The 17,212-nt window shown below is 31.2% G+C and overlaps 1 protein-coding gene across 3 annotated transcripts in view; it reads right to left on the bottom strand.

The window, feature by feature from the left end:
- LOC108763872 (ATP-binding cassette sub-family G member 1) overlaps window positions 1-17,212 on the bottom strand; it is a 70,708-nt gene that overhangs the window by 26,879 nt on the left and 26,617 nt on the right. For 2 of the 3 annotated variants that reach the window (XM_018511791.1, XM_018511792.1), the window contains one exon: window positions 585-1,038. In XM_018511791.1, the coding sequence (XP_018367293.1) occupies window positions 585-807 (223 nt within the window). In that variant the 5' untranslated portion in view covers window positions 808-1,038. Of the gene's footprint in view, window positions 1-584; window positions 1,039-3,815; window positions 3,889-3,952; window positions 3,996-17,212 lie in introns of those variants that run through there. The other variant, XM_018511794.1, reaches the window with a different exon arrangement.

The raw sequence follows: 17,212 nt of genomic DNA, 5'->3' as shown, positions 1-17,212 counted from the left end.
GCCACTATTATCGAAATTGGAATTAAAAAAGTCTGTACTATCGACCTTGATTGAGTTGGGTAATCGGTTTAGCATCCCTTAACGCAACAGAGGACTTAAAGATAATCATAAGCACTGAAAAATGTTGTAATTACAACATCGTTAAACAAAATGTACTTCCCATTCTAGCAAACAACTGGTGAGTTATCCAAAATTTCAATTAAAGACTAAATATTCATATAAAATTATTAATCACAATGTTATTCCAAAAATTAATTTTGACAGAATAAAAACCCGACCTAGGAAATTTGAGATTACACTCGTTGCGAACCAGAAATGAACACTATGCGAAAAAGTTAATCACGAACATTCAAACATTATTCGTTAAAAATGGCTCAAAGTACCTGAAACGTACGAGACTAATGTAAAAAATTGCAAGAACGAGCTTTTCAAGAAAACGCAAAGAAAACCCGCGGAGTTACTCTCACTTGTCCATTCGAGTTTTAAATACTTATATTTTTATTGTTATTATTAAAACTTTTATTTTCGTGCTAACTGATGTGTTATACTATTTATACAAACATTAATATATTATTTATACTTACTGATTGAGAAGTTGCGTATGCTCCATTCCTTAACGCGATAGCGTATATCGCGGAACGTCAGGTCAAGTTCGGGCCTCTTTGGAAAAGAGTGTTTCTCCTGCTGTAGGAAATAATTGTTGTTGCCTATAATAGCCGAGTCTCGCATGTCGTCCTGGCTGCTATGGTCGAACTGGCAGCAGCTCAGAGAAGACCGCGACGGCGAACAAGGCGTCGGAGTGGTCATGGCAAATGCAGATAAGGCGATGATTCGGAAGACAAACTCGCTCGCATACACACAATAAAAAATAAAGAAGGGAAACGTCACAATGTCTCAGATACCATTCGAACACGTTTGAGCGCGCACGTTCACTGCACTTTCTTTCAATTCTCTCTTTGCTCACTACAGATGCAATTTGTCACACTCGCTTTCGTCGTTCTCGATGATTCCCGCTCTCACATGCCTTATTGGTTCAACCTGAAACGATAAATTAGGGTCATGTGTGTCAGAATAATTTATAATTAGGATTTAATTATGGCTAAAATGTGCTAATTATTTGTTAAAATACCGTTTTTATGTAAAGAATTAATGATATTAATCGAGATAACTGAATAAGTATTTAAGCAATAATAAAAGAATAAATATACTCTGCATAAAAAAAGAGCAGAGCCAATTAAAAAAAAAGTCGATAAAATGTGATGACTTATTGATAGTGCTACAGGAAAATATGCAACAGCTACAGAGAAATTATTTCACAAAGTCATCAGAAACAAGTTTATGCGATATACCTACATATATTACTACGAGATAAATCTAGACTGTCAGATAATTTTTTTCCAATTATCTTGTTAACTATTGGCCCCATCTTATATTAAAGACGTCACGTTTATTTTATTACGTTCCGTATAATTAATATAATACATTCTCTTTTGGAGAAAGAATCATGCTCACGCATATATATGTAAATAAGACATGATTCGTTATCTTCTTATTAAAAATTGATTTTGTTATCTTCTTATTAAAAATTGATTTCGTTATCTTCTTATTAAAAAGTTGTAATGTAAATTGTAATATACATACATGTATGTGTATATGTACATATATCTGACCATCTATACCATACACACAATCTGACGTTACAATATTTATAAAAGCTTTACATTGTTATTTGCAAATGACAGGTCAACTTGTTGTCGCTTTAACGAGTAAGTAATTAGGCAAGACCGGTTAAATGCAAAGACGAAGGATAATCGCATAAAAAACCGGTTTGTTTAATCGTTACTTCGACTGAACTACATTACTGTAAGATGCGTATGCAAAAAAGAACAAAGAGAAGATATCAAATTGTTTGTGTTTTATGTAGACGACCGTATTAGTTATATTGGTTATTGAACAGTCGTGGCGGAATTTTTCTGAAATTTTTAACTTTGTTACCCCACATTACGATCGAGAAGTATCGAATTATTGGATTTTTGACATTAGTAATTACAAAACTAATGTAGTAGAATCATTCGTTGCGCTGAGAAAGCGGTTTCTGTACTTTGCAAATTGATCGCATAATGAGAATTAATTTGCTTATCCGGCCTAAGAAATAAACGTAGGAGGGGAGACCGGGGACAAAAGTAACATGGGGCAATAGTAACATCGTCAATATTTCTTAAACTATAACAGATATATCTATGTATATGGCCGCGTGGTAAAATTCTATAAACAGATAGGCATTGAATCGTTCGTTACATGCTAATTTTCGCGGAACGTGCACGAGTGCAGAAATAGAAATTACTTTTTTCATGCAACAAGTAACTTTCATTGCGTACACAAAATTCAAAATATTTTTTTTTTCTTTATAACAAAGATATAATGTATTATCTTAATATGTTTTAATAATTATCTGTGTTGATGCTTTTCACATTTAAGTTGATTTTTATCTAGATTTATATTTTAAAAATTTACTATGAATATCATAAAATACCATTAGGGGACAATAATAACATCGATGACCTAGGGTCAGTTATTCAATTTTATACTGTAGAATCTGGATTTTGTAAGAAGGACTGTTACTTCGGCTTACTTTAATAGCATTATCAGCGACTTTTTTATATTTGGCGAATACTTTTTGTAATCGAACCATGGCGTATATCCAGGATTTATTTTTTGACAACTACATCTATTCATTGTTGGATACTCAGCGATATTTGAATGTTTGGCGTAAATTCAGGATCTACCTTCCGTCGACTACATAAAACTGAAATCAGGCCTGAACAACGAAGGTCTATTTTTAATCATTTTCATATACTTCTATAATTAGTGATCTATGTTAATCTATTGTAGTCAACCACTTTCATATACATACTTGTTTATAACTTTGAAAATGAAGGTGGTCGAAACGTTAGTTGATGTAAACATATTTTTATTTTGTTTTTATTTTTATTTTACTTAATATCAACTGTATCATATGTACATTAAAATTTGTTTTGTTTTGGCTCGTAGCTCTTCTGATTTATTTTATTTTATTTGAATTATTTGAACCTTTCTTTATTATGTATTTTTATTAATAAAACCAGTAAAATAACCATTATTTTATTTATAAATAGTATGGTACAATTGTCCCTCTCTACTGTTACAATCGTCCCAGGGGTTGGGACAGTTGTAACAAAATTCCTCATAGTCTTTAAACAAACATAACTTTTTTTCTAGTTACATTGAAAAATTGAATCGAAGAAAATTTTGTAGCTAAATAAATTCTACATCTAAAGGTATATACTTTTTTAAATGTAAATATTGTATTTTAACTGTTATAACACTTCAAAGTTAAAATGTTACATTTGTTCCCGGTCTCCCCTACCATAAACAAAAATGATCAGTTTTTGAAAAAAGAATTAAAAAATGTCTTTTTAATATTTCTTTTTTTTTTTTAAATCATGTGAACAATTTTTTTGTGAGCTTTTCTGAGAATATTTTTGCAAACATTTTATTCAAATGCATCTTAAAAACATTTTTCATTCTTTAATTCATTTCAAGAGTATAAAATTGATGCATAACAATGAATTTTTACTGTTGTTTGTCTCACAACATCTTTTGCTCTATTAAATAGTAATTATAATTTTAGAAATTAGAAACGCAAAATGTTAAATAGAGTCTATTTAACATTTCGCGTTTTTAATTTCTAAAATTATATTTTTAACGTTCCTCAACGATTACACAGCCACACAAAAAAAATTTTGGTTCTGACCTGGGGGTCTGACTATGTGTACCTTATGTTTTTGGGGTCTCTGAATCCGAATCCGAGGTCCATTTAACCCCATCAGATCAGGATTTTTTTCTAACCTAAAAAAACCAGTCGGATTACAATTTTTTTAAAACATTGATGGATTTACATGAAATTTGTTACTTGTTTTTGAGGTTGGCAAAAATCTGCCAACATATTAACGTCCCACCGTCCCTGATAGCGAGTTTCAACAAGTTTAATGTCTTGGTGGAAACGTTCACCCTGTTCTTCACTGAAGTGCCCCAGGTTTTCAGGAAATTTGTCTTGTGTGTATCTGCATCCAGGGCACCTCCACGTGGTGACGGTGGGCAACGGAGATTGTCCGCTATCCGGCTAAGTCCCTGGATAACGGCTTTGATGCCGTCATGGCAGATCCACGTAGGAAACGTGTTACGATGCAGGGACTCGGAACCCCAGTATCGGCGGCTGAGGGTGAGAAAGCAGGCTCTCAGGCGTCATCATCCAGCAACTGCAGCTCTTCATTGGTGGGAAACTTGGCCAATGTAGAGTACAATTCGACAAGAAAAAGTAACAGTCTATGTCACGATTGCGATAGTAATCGTAATGTGTTTTGTTACATTTGCTGCAAGTACGAAGTTAGTTCATTGCGAAAACAAATTAATGATGACATCAAAGTCACATACAAGAAAAAAACTTCTTAGGAAATCGAAAAAGTCCACAATACAAAGAAATAGTGGCCAAGATGATAAATGACTATGAGGAACTAGGATGCTTGATGAATTTGAAGCTGCATTTCCTGCACTCTCATCTTGACAAATTTCCTGAAAACCTGGGGCACTTCAGTGAAGAACAGGGTGAACGTTTCCACCAAGACATTAAACTTGTTGAAACTCGCTATCAGGGACGGTGGGACGTTAATATGTTGGCAGATTTTTGCTGGATGCTCAAAAGAGAATCACTTGAACAAAACAACAAACGTAAAAGAAATCCTTTACATAGATCTTTTGAAGAGAAAAGAACTCGATATAGCTCAAAAAAAGAGAACCATTAAAATATTATGCCTTTTATGAGCGGCATTATTATTTTATCAATCAGCCCTTTTAAGGGCTACATGATGTACAAAATCCGATCGCGCAACCTCCCCGCGGTGTACATCGGGTAATGCCAATGCCGACGGTACAATGATTTAAAAAACTGACCTTAGTTAAATGAATGTAAAGATAAAGTCATTTAGTGTGAAGTTGATGATTGGGTAAAGTAACTTTATAAGGGTTCTAGGGTTTCACAGCTTGGATCCGCTACTTGTAATTTGGAAATTCTGACTCTAAATTCGTAATCAGCGACCCCGAAGACCCTTAGATACCAAGTTTCAAAAAAATATGAATTTTTGTTAAATGTGTCCGCCATATTGGATACGCCACTTTGCATTTTTAAAATCTAGCATCAAATTCGTAATCAGCGACCTCAAAAACAAGTAACAAATTTCATGTAAATCCATCAATGTTTTAAAAAAATTGTAATCCGACTGGTTTTTTTAGGTTAGAAAAAAATCCTGATCTGATGAGGTTAAATGGACCTCGGATTCGGATTCAGAGACCCCAAAAACATAAGATACACATAGTCAGACCCCCAGGTCAGAACCAAAATTTTTTTTGTGTGGCTGTGTTATGATTAATGCTCATTTATTCTTTGCTTTCTATGCAATTAAGATTTAACTTCATTAAATATTTAAAAAAATTATGTAAAATGATGCAAGATAAAAAATAAGGATCGATGTGATTGTAAATCTGGAACATGTGAAATTAATTAATCTATATTAATCAGGACAATCGAATAAATTAAAAAGCGAAAGGCATATAATAACTATGCTTGAACTGGCATGATATTTGCATTGCAGATGATGGGTTGCATTAAATATTTTATTGTTTTATGCGCTAAATAAGTGTAAATTTTAACTAAAAAATTAACAATAAGAGTATTGCGTAAAAATTGAGATAATAAATACACACGTAATTTTACAAAATGAATTTGCAGTTAGATACTTTACATGACCTATATCTATGCGAATAATAAATCGGAATAAAAGAAAGAACAATGCAAATGACGCAAGTCTTTATTTTAATAAACGAAATACGATTTTGAAAGTTTAATGCAAAAAGAAAATGAAAACATATGCTGATTTGTTAAACTGATAAAATCGATCAAACTCCAACTGATGTTTATGCATGTCAATACATTGAAGAAATTAATTTATCACAAACTCGATTACAAATTAATTACTTTTTTAACATAATAAAAAGATGTTTTCCTTCGATCCATCATTAAATTATATAAGTGTAAACGTGTACCATATAAATAACTCAACGTAATATAATAAAAGTATCAACAACAAGTAATGAATAACAATATACATCGATGAAATCGGAGGGATATATTTGGCGTTATAATCATTTTAATAAAAACGGACACAAGAATCGTCACACATACAACTGTAATACAACGATTTTGTATTTTCAGTTTTTTTCAGTTTACATAGATAAATTTCAAAAAAGTATGAAATGACGTAAGTATATTTTTTAATTTTCTCAACCGCGTTTTGATTAGTCACTTTTTGCAACTCATATATAAAGTCGGCGAATCCAATTGGAATTGTAACGAAGTAAATTTATTTACGTAATAACATCCGACGCAAAAGAATTTCTAACGCAATATTCACGCAGCTAATAACTGACTGTAGAAACAAAGGTCGAGAAGTAAAATTGCAGACGTACATTCATATGTAGATATAATCTCATGAGTATGCTCTAAATTTACTATTAGACGCTATCTCACGAAGACGCGAGGACGGCTCTCACGTTCTCAAGGTCATCATGATAAGTCTGTCGAGTTATAAAATATCAACAAATTAATTGAATTAACGACTCCTTATGTTTAATAAAACTTACAAAATTAATCAAGTATACAATTAATAGCTATACAGAGTCAAACGCTGTTTTTCGGTGCGTAAATTATGTACAATATGTCTTTAATACAAATTCGAACGTTTCGTTCCTAATGTTTCCAACAGTAGTTAGTTTTTTGTATATTATATTATCGCTGATGATGGTCCAAACAATGGGACCGAAACGTTCAAATTTGTATTAAAGACATATTGTACATAATTTACGCACCGAAAAACAGCGTTTGACTCTGTATAGCCATTAATTGTATACTTGATTAATTCTGTCGAGTTACTCATTATGTTAATGTTGAATGCACAATGGTAGTATTTTCAAGAATGAACTTTGAAAGAAATGAGTCATACGTACATCCCCGAGGATGATTTTGTTTCAAAAAATCGAAAGGCTTTCTCCGATCGCATTAAAAAACCTGTTACTTCGATCGTTCACCAACAAGTTCGCCTATCGTAACTCGTAAACACGTTATATTAAATTTTACATCGATGAGGTATAAGACTTAGATGCGAGAAGATGGAGGAAGGAAATAAATACTAATTAGAGATAAGGAATATAGGAGCTGCGTATTGTGCGGAATAGAGATGGATTGCATGGAACATTATGTGGAGGAATGTCAAAAAATGTGTAGTTGGTTCAGGGATTTAGGAGAAGATAAGGAAGAAATATGGAGGAAACTTTGGAGCGAAGAATTAGATTCAGAAAAATGTGAAGTAAATTAAAGAGAGAAAGGGAAAAAGAGATTAGAAAAAACAGAATTGATGAAGAGAGAATAATCGAGGTAACTGACATGGTAATATTTTGTAGGTAGTGGAACAAGATTGCGTCTGGCTGCGTAAAGTATACTGTTAGAAATGCTAGGAGATATTTTTATGTGTTTATATTGTATTACATTATCCGATGTATTTATATATTTTTATATTTATATAGTATGTTATGAATTTTAGTGAGACTGCAATGCATGAATATTTATAGATTATAAGATAAAGGAATCTATACTGTGATAGTCGGAACTGTGATAGGATAGATTAAAGTAGCTACCAAAATACTTAGGAAAGAACAGAAAATTAGGAACAAGATATTTGCAGCGTAGCGCATAAGAAATAAAGATAGAGTCAAATAGGTTAGGTTTTTTTATCTGCGGTGTGGAAGGCTGAGTGTGTTTAAGGAAGTTGTAAGGCAAATGCAATATGTTAAAAACTACTTGAAAAAATTACAGACTATTCTAAATTTCATTTAATAATAATACAAAAAAAAATAGAAACAATTGACCATCTGGATCAAAAGTTATTTAAATAAGTAGTAATATTTTTTAAATTTGTACTCTAATATAAATATATGAAAATGTATTATAAAATAATGATAAAAATCTCAATTTTTTTATATAAATACTCTAGGAATTCAACAATATTTTTATAAAGTTATCTTGAGATGCAGACATTAATTGTTCAGTAAATAAATAAAATTTGTTATTTGTTATAAACTAATGGTGAATCTCAATGAAACTTTGCATAAGTCATGTTTAGTACTTAATATATTTATATAAAAACATTTAGATTTTTCTTATTATTTTAACAATTTTTGTTTATAACAATAAAACTAATAACAAATAAAATAAATAACCTATAAAAATGTGTTGCTCAATAAAACCAGAATGTTATGAACACAACTTTCACATGTATGTAGTTTGTTTAAAGCGAAAATATTAATATATGTGTTTTATGCCCTTACAACCTCCTTAAGAGATTTATTGTACACTAAGTCCCTTCTTGGCAATTGTAAGAGCTGAAATAATAAAGTTCTATTCTATTCTAATTTTACACTGATGCACGATTTCGGGACTGTAATCCTAGAAAACTTAAGAATTAATAAAAAGATAGTAGCTACTTTTCGATATTCCGAGAAAATTTTCCGCATATTTTTTCGAAATCGAAAAACATCGATAAAAGTTTATTTATTTGTTTACTTGTTTTTCGACGCGTAACGATTAATATATCATATAAACAAACATGTCCAAATAGATAAAATCTGTATATTATCGCAAATTAGAATTTTACAGAGCACCAAGCTTATATAAAAAAGAATGTTTCCTTCAATTTAAACAGCGTGATTCGATGATTCTCACGCGATTGTTTTGCGTTAAACGGCGAGCACAGACTCTTACATAACGCATAACGCATGAGGCATAAGAAATTGAACCAATCAGAGTTCTTTATTTCATGGAAAGGAAGGAAACGAAGGACTACGATTGGTACATTTTCTTATGCATTACGTGTTATGCATTATGTAAGAGTCTGTGCTCCCTATAATGAATATATTTCATCGGCAGATTATAGTCATTTTCTTTTTGTTAAAAAAAAACAGAAGAATTATGTTTTATAAGTTTTTGCATAAATTTTATTGCTGAGCAAATGTACAGAGATCTATCGCGTAATATAAATGACACATCGATGTCATAACATAAATTAATTATATGCCGCTGATAATGGAATTTTCGAAGCAAATAGTTGTTTTTTTCAAAGTGGAGTTTTATTTTATTTGTCGCGAATAGTCAATTGTTATTAAAGATCTCACAGAGAAATTAACAGAAATTGAAAGAAGTTTATAAATAGAACTTCGATTGGTACATATTCTTATGCATTACGTGTTATGCGTTATGCAAGAGTCTGTGCTCCCCGCTATATCATACAAACGTATTAAGGGGGGAAGCCGGTCTAGAATTTTGAAAAAAATCGAAAATTTTTTTTTGTTTTAAAAGATGCTTTAGGATCTTAAAAATAACATACCAAAAGATGGATGCCGGAAAAAATGTGTAAATGCCCAAATTTTCTGCGGCAGCGGGTCTCAGGGATGCCCCGAGCGCCTTTTATGATCCCGGCGCGCGCTGTAATTTTTGGGTACGGGTGCAGGTATACCGGCAGTCGAGAGAAGGGATTGCCCTCCGATGAATTTAGAATATACGGATGTCCCGGAATGTGTATAGGGATCTCTAATAGTAATATATATGTATAGAAAATGTGTGAAGCGTTAGTAAACCGAAAGTCGACCGTTGAAAAGGACGCTCTTCTCACGACGCTTTTATGAATTCTGGCAAAGTGATAGTGGATATTGCTACAAGTATTGCTTCATGTGTCTTCAACGATGGACTAAGATCAATTTTGCACATATTCGATGTCATGAAGATGAAAATTGGACCAAACAGTTACAATGTGTACACGAATATAGATGCGAACCGTATCAAGAAAGCGGAACAATCACTCAGTGTCGGCGCAAAAGAAGCCCGCATGCAATTGAAAGCTTTCCGAAAGGAAAAAGAAGCCGAAGAGGTGATGTAGAAGGACAATTGTACGGCGCAGGCATCGCAGATTAAAGGTATATACGAATTTAATATGATTTTATAGTACTTACAACTTTAAACGCGTTTTTCTCGAAATCACTTTTTTTGAACTGGCCGAAGACATAACTCGAGGAAATCTTCACCGATCCATACGAAATTTTGACAGTACATTCGAAATACCTTTCTCCGGAGACGTACGTAGGATTTTTTTTTTATATTGCATAGTTTTCTTGTAATCAACAATTTTATGTCGTTTTTTATAGTGAAAATTTTAACTTTTTATTCAAACGTGCACCATTTCGCGAAAAAACAAAATATCGAAAAAATCCTACGTACGTCTCTTGCTGTTGTTATATAGAAACTAAAAAAATTTTATTTTTTGTTCCAGGACCAAAATTAAGGAGGTTACGTCTTCGGCCATGGACCTACTGAAAAAAAGGCGTCTTCGGAGAAATGCTGGACAGCCGCCATTTTGAAATTAATTAACATAAAAAAAAATTTGTATTTGTTCTTTAAAACCTATATTATAAAACCTATTTCACAGATTTTCGGTTGATCCTTTTGTTGAGTCACAAAAAATTCATAAAATATGCCCATTTTTTCGCGCTCTAGACCAGCTTCCCCCCTTAAGGATCTAGTTTTTAATAAAATAAAAAAATTAATACGATAAAATAAAAAATTTAGCAGCGATTTAGAATACAAATATTTTTTTAAAAATTAGACATATTTTTTAAAAATAATTATGATAAAATAAGATTTTTGGTTCCTTAATTGAAATTAATTATAAGTTATTAGTCTTTTATTCATCATAAACTAAATAGATTTCACCAACCCAGCATCAGTAACTATGTTACATTGCAGAGATTTGACATCAGAGGATTATATTCACCCGAAGAAAAAAAACCCGGACATGGCGCGTAAACTGGAATGTTTCGGCTCGTATCGACCTTACGTTACATTCACATTGATTTTCGTTCAACGATATCGCAAATTTTACTAGGACTTTTACTTTTACTTCGACCATGAGTATAAGTTCCTGAACACGATTATGTATCCGATACAAGACTGGTGTTCCGCATGCCTGGATTTTATAATCTATCCTATACGTTTTTAAGCACAAAGGATAAAAAAAAACAGATATCTATTTCTGATCGTTTTATTGAAGAATTGTGCAAAATCTATACGACTGTGTGCCTGTGTTTTTCTTATCTATCAATCGTATGAATCAAGAAGTCATTAACGCATAATTTAATATACATGGGAAAAAACGCTATGCTTGTCATAACCAGAAATGATAATTTCCGCTCATCAATACATTTGGTTGGGATAACCGTAAGATGGACATATTTTAACAGTCATTAAGATATGCCAATTTTAATATGTCTCCTTAAAAAAAAAGCAAATTTGACAAACTTTGGCTACTTTCTAACAAAAGACACAGTGTAACACAATAAATCATTATTTACTATACATCCTTATTTACCAATGTTAAACAAAGTCATAGTTATTTAATCTAATCAAGACAAAAGATAACAAGTTGATATTAGAAAAAAGTTACCGATACTGACATATCACTTTGTTTTTAGACAATATTTTTTAAACAAAAGGTAAAAACAAAACTTTAAAAACATAAGTGCAAACTAAAAAGTGTCTTTTATCAGATGGTATAAGCAGTTTTTATAATACTGTTTGCAATTTTGCAATAATTAATTTTTTCGTAAGATAAGCAAAAATGAGTCTGACAAAATGGGCTCCAAAACTGATACAGTAGGCAATAATGCTACATATTCCTATTCTTTTTCTTTTACAGGAATTATCTATATAAAATACCTATAAATGAATATATATAAGATTTTTCAGAATCTTTTCACTTCGTTATAAAACATTTTTATTGAATTATATGCATATTTACTTTATGCTGTTCTGTAAGATACAAATATGTAACGCGATAGTTTTTCAAAACTTTTTCCACATATGCACGATTGCCTTCAGTTCTAATAGAGCTATTTGACACTATAAACATTATAAGGATTAAGTTAGTTATGGTCTGTTTTACAGACAGGTGTGGCGGTTTATACTGTACCCTAATTTTAAATTTTAAATCGTACTATAAAAAAAATAAAAGAAAAAATAATATAAATAAAACTGATTTAGGAAACTACCAGCACTTAAAACGACGTAATATTATTAATAATATAGTCACTATTATTTAAACTACACAATTTGCAAAAGAAAATCATAAGAATTTTGTTTTCGCATTCGTAGAATTCATTTTTAGCTAATTTGATATATAAATAAGCCACAAATATATGAATTATGAGCTTGTACTTCATTAATTAGCTAAACAAATCATGATTTTATTAATATTAATAAAGTACAATAGTTAATTTCTGAAAAATAAGGGAGTATCGCATTAGGAGACCTATTACAGTATCGATGACTTTTCTTTATAAGTTTTAATATTTTGGAGATTAATATGGTGCAAGTTTTACATCTGAACACACACACAGATACTGACACACTATATAATTCACAGTATAGTTCTTATTTTTAATTGTGATACTGACCTTTTAACGTAGAGATGTTTTTAATTAGAAGATAGAATCAGAAACTACACTTATCATGACATCGCTTATGAAGAACGGAAAATACCAGTGCAGATCTCAGAATATGATGCGCACACGCCAATGCGCATGCATATTTTTTCCTAAAATATCGATAAAATCTGGAGACACTGGTAGTGTCTCGGCGCTAAGCTATGGCGCGAGACTAGGAATGCCTGATACTTTATCGATATTTTTCAATCCGATATCCGATATTTTTCATCGATATTTTCGTTTCGATAATTTCAACATATCGATACTTTTCGTACGTATCGACACGTCGATATTTTTGATGTTATTAATTTGAATTGGCATCTTGAAAATGTCGATTTTGAGTTTCGAGGTTTGAGTTACCGAGTAATGTGGAACTTTTTCGAAACGAGTTGTTTAAAGTAGTATTGCACTGTTTCGCTATGAATACCGGCCTATGTAATGGCTCCTGCACACTGGACGCGGAGGAAACGCTTGCCGCGCGGCAAAATGAGACGCGGTAACCAATGAATCATTGGTTGAATTCTAAGATTTTAGTGTTAGGACCAAAAGTATAAACCAGGAATTACCTTGCGTTACGTTGCATTAATCAGGACGAGAAAATTATATAGAGATGGGAGATAGGCATCTTGATATATTAAAAATTGTTTGAAAATCGCCCTTTTGGTGAAAGAAAATGATTTTTAAATAAAAAGATCGGAATAACCTCAAAGATGATGTCTATCGCGCTATTTTGCAAAAAATTGATTTTTTTACACAGTAACATCGGTATTTCGATATTGAAATATCGATACTTTCATGCTAGATATTTTAAAGTATCGAAACTGTGGTCTACGATGCATATCGATGTAAAATATCGATGCAACCGAAAGTATCAAACATCCCTACGCGAGACACAGACGTACCTCCTTTACGCGAAACGGTGACACAGTATAAGAAAGCACAGTAGGTTTACTCGATGTCGGCATCTTTGATCTGATGACTAAAAGATCACCATGTTGCTGATTGTTCGCGGGTTCTAATTTGAAAAGCAATTTATATAATCAAAATGAAAAATATATCTATATATAATACAGTATTATAAACATAAATACTAGAAAATAAATTATTAAAAATTTGGTTAAATATAATAAACTTTAATTATAACTCTCGAGAATGTCAAATAATATAAACAATATTGGGCTAATGAGAGTCACAACTGCGGTAGTTCGTGCAGAATAGAAAAAACTTTTGTGACTCTCATTAGCCCAATATTGTTTATATTATTTGATTAAATATTCTAAGTTGTTTCATTCAAAACACAATTTTATTGAAATCATTGTATAATTACAATTATTATAAGTATACGATAATTATCCAATTATGATCCTACATATATATAGTAAGTAAAATCTTAATAAAAAGCGTATGTAAAAATACTTATAAATTAATGAATAACTCGAATTAAGAAAATTAGAAAACAATAACATTTCTATATTCACAATATCAATAATTGTTAATAATATATTCTGATCAAGATATTATTTCTACTTATAAATTACATATAGGATTAGTGTTTGTGTGTAAACAAATGTAATTTAACTTGTATATGTATAAAACTAATTTTATTAATTTTATGTTTATGTGTGTATATACATACACACATATATATATATATATATATACGTATGTATATTTGTATACACGCGCATGCGTACGTGCGTACATGTGCGTGAAACTACAAAAGCCACGTTAAAAAAATATAACTTGATAAATATAAAATATACAAATGTGTATTCATCCTCGATCAGTTATAGCCTAAATACTAAGGCCGACATTTATAATTTGTTCTTATTTCAAGACCGTCTCATAACATTTTAAGATGCTAATACGACTCTCTGATTGATTCATGTTTTTGATTTAATTTGATTAATGCGCATTATGCAAATCTGAGAAAAAAATATTTAAAAATATAACATAATAAATATAAATAATAAATAATACGCGATTAAATGCAAAATAGACAGACATACTTTTTAACAAATCATGCACGTTTAGAATGAAAAAAGTATAATAATAGATCATTATATCTCATAATTCATAGACCATTTAAAAATTCTACGAAATTGTATTGCACATGAGAAAATGTTCACAAGCCAGGTCATCAAAGGTTGCTTTCACTTATATCAGAGATTACTTCTTTGCGTTATTATTAAATTTTAATATAAAATTTATTTAAAGATGTTTACAGGTATTTATTATAAAAATAGTATTACAAATTATATATAATTACAAGATTTAAAATAAACAACAAATTGCCAAATTGTTAAAACATTTTACTAAAATTGGTATTGTGCTTGTGAAGTATATCAAAATAAAAATTCAGCAAATAAAACAGAAAATTAATACGAATAACTTATAATATAAAGTATTATATAAGAATATGTAAAGAATATCATATAATTTATAAAGCATTACTTTATATATACATATATGTATATACAGGGTGTCCCATTTTAAATGATCCAGTCAAATACCTCGAAAACTAAACCCAGCAGACAAAAATGTTTCAGACAAAAGTTGTTTGACTCGAAAGGGGACATAAGATTGGTGCCATCGATTTGACCTTGGATAGTCCTCTGAAGGTCACGTGAAGGTCACCTTTAATTTTTTTAATGGAACCCCTTATTCCTCATTGCACATTCTTACAGCTTATCTCGAGAGCTTTCCAAAACACTATAATTAAGTTAGTTTTCGTTAAGTACTAGTTAAGTTATAACAGTGAAAAAGAATAAATATCATCTAAACTTTAGGGAATAAATATTAATATTTCTAAAAATGTGTATGTGGATGTTATTTATTTCTTTATAAATTATAAGAAATAGGGTTCCTAATAAAGTAAATGGTTGTATGTGCTATGATTATCACTGTGTACTTACTTTACACAATTTAATATTTTAATAATAAATTTTTGTACGTTAATTCATAAATATATAAGTTATTATTTGTAAATGTAATAATTATTTAGCAAAAAAAGTTTTGCTAAATAATTAAAAATTTCATGGAAGATACGGGCCTAACGTATTTGTCACGGACGCTCTTGAGGCTCAGCGTTACGCGCGCGATCGGCGGCTCGGGTCAGTCCCGATCTTGCTTTATAACTTAACTAGTACTTAACGAAAAGTAACTTAATTATAGTGTTTTGGAAAGCTCTCGAGATGAGCTGTAAGAATGTGCAATGAAAAATAAGGGGTTCCATTTAAAAAATTAAAGGCGACCTTCACGTGACCTTCAGAGGACTATTCAAGGTTAAATCGATGGCACCATCTTATGTCCCCCTTCGAGTCAAACAACTTTTGACTCTGAAACATTTTTGTCTACTGGGTTTAGTTTTCGAGATATTTGACAGGATTATTTAAAATAGGATACCCTGTATATCTATGTATGAATACATATGTATATACATATTATACGCGTATGCATATGCATAAAACATAATAAAATACTGCGTAACTAACGCAAACAGAATCTAAAAATTTAAATTATTTAAACAATATAATAGATTATAAGACCGTATATGTGTATCATATCACAAACTATAAAAATCAATGCCAAACGGTCTAGTTCGAGTCTTAAATTATTTACTTATCACTCAAAATAACAGTCTTTCTGTTTCTCCTTTTTTTAGTTTTAAGTCTCTATTAATAAATTTTAATATATAATATACTCTCATTTTCTAATAAATAGTTATAGCAAATAAATTTTTGGAAATTTACAACAAGAATGATGGAATTGAACAGTAGATGAAATTTCCATAAATTTTTGCGTAACATTTATTTAACTAATGATATTAATATTTTCCACAAATTTCGCATGCAATTCTGTGATATAATTAACAAATATTGCACTTGGTATATATTAGGTGTACAACTTTGCTTCCATCGTTTTCCTATAGATTGCTTTAGCGGTAAATGGTGGTCGAAATAAATAGATCATAGACGTCATACAATAAACTTGGGCATCTGTCAACATAACCCCATAGAAACATTAGTCGATTTGTGTCTGCATCATAAAGTTATTCTCGATTGAAAATGTCAGTTTACGAGCCAAATTCTCGTCATTTGCGGGAGGTTTTAATTTTCTGTTTCAATATGAAGAAATCTGCGGCTGAGGCTCATCGAATGCTCTCAAATACTTATGGTGAGGCAGGCCGCTATTAGTGAAAGAACGTGTCGTAAGTGGTTTCAACGCTTCAAGAACGGTGATTTTGACGCCGAAGACCTGCATAGCGGTGGAAGAAAGAAGGTTTTCGAAGATGCAGAATTGGAGGCATTACTTGATCAAAACTCGTGTCAAAATCAAGAAGAATTGGCACGATCATTGGGAGTGACTCAACAAGCCATTTCAAAACGCCTCAAAGCCATAGGAATGATTTAGAAGCAAGGAAATTGGGTACCGTACGAGTTGAAGCCGAGAGATGTTGAACGGCGTTTGTTTGCTTGTGAACAGCTGCTTGAAAGGCAAAGACGGAAGAAATTCCTGCATCGCATTGTGACTG

Source organism: Trachymyrmex cornetzi, unplaced genomic scaffold, assembly GCF_001594075.2.
Source record: "Trachymyrmex cornetzi isolate Tcor2-1 unplaced genomic scaffold, Tcor1.1 scaffold387, whole genome shotgun sequence".
Classification (NCBI taxonomy): Eukaryota; Metazoa; Arthropoda; class Insecta; order Hymenoptera; family Formicidae; genus Trachymyrmex; species Trachymyrmex cornetzi.
This window is presented reverse-complemented; position numbering and strand designations above follow the sequence as displayed.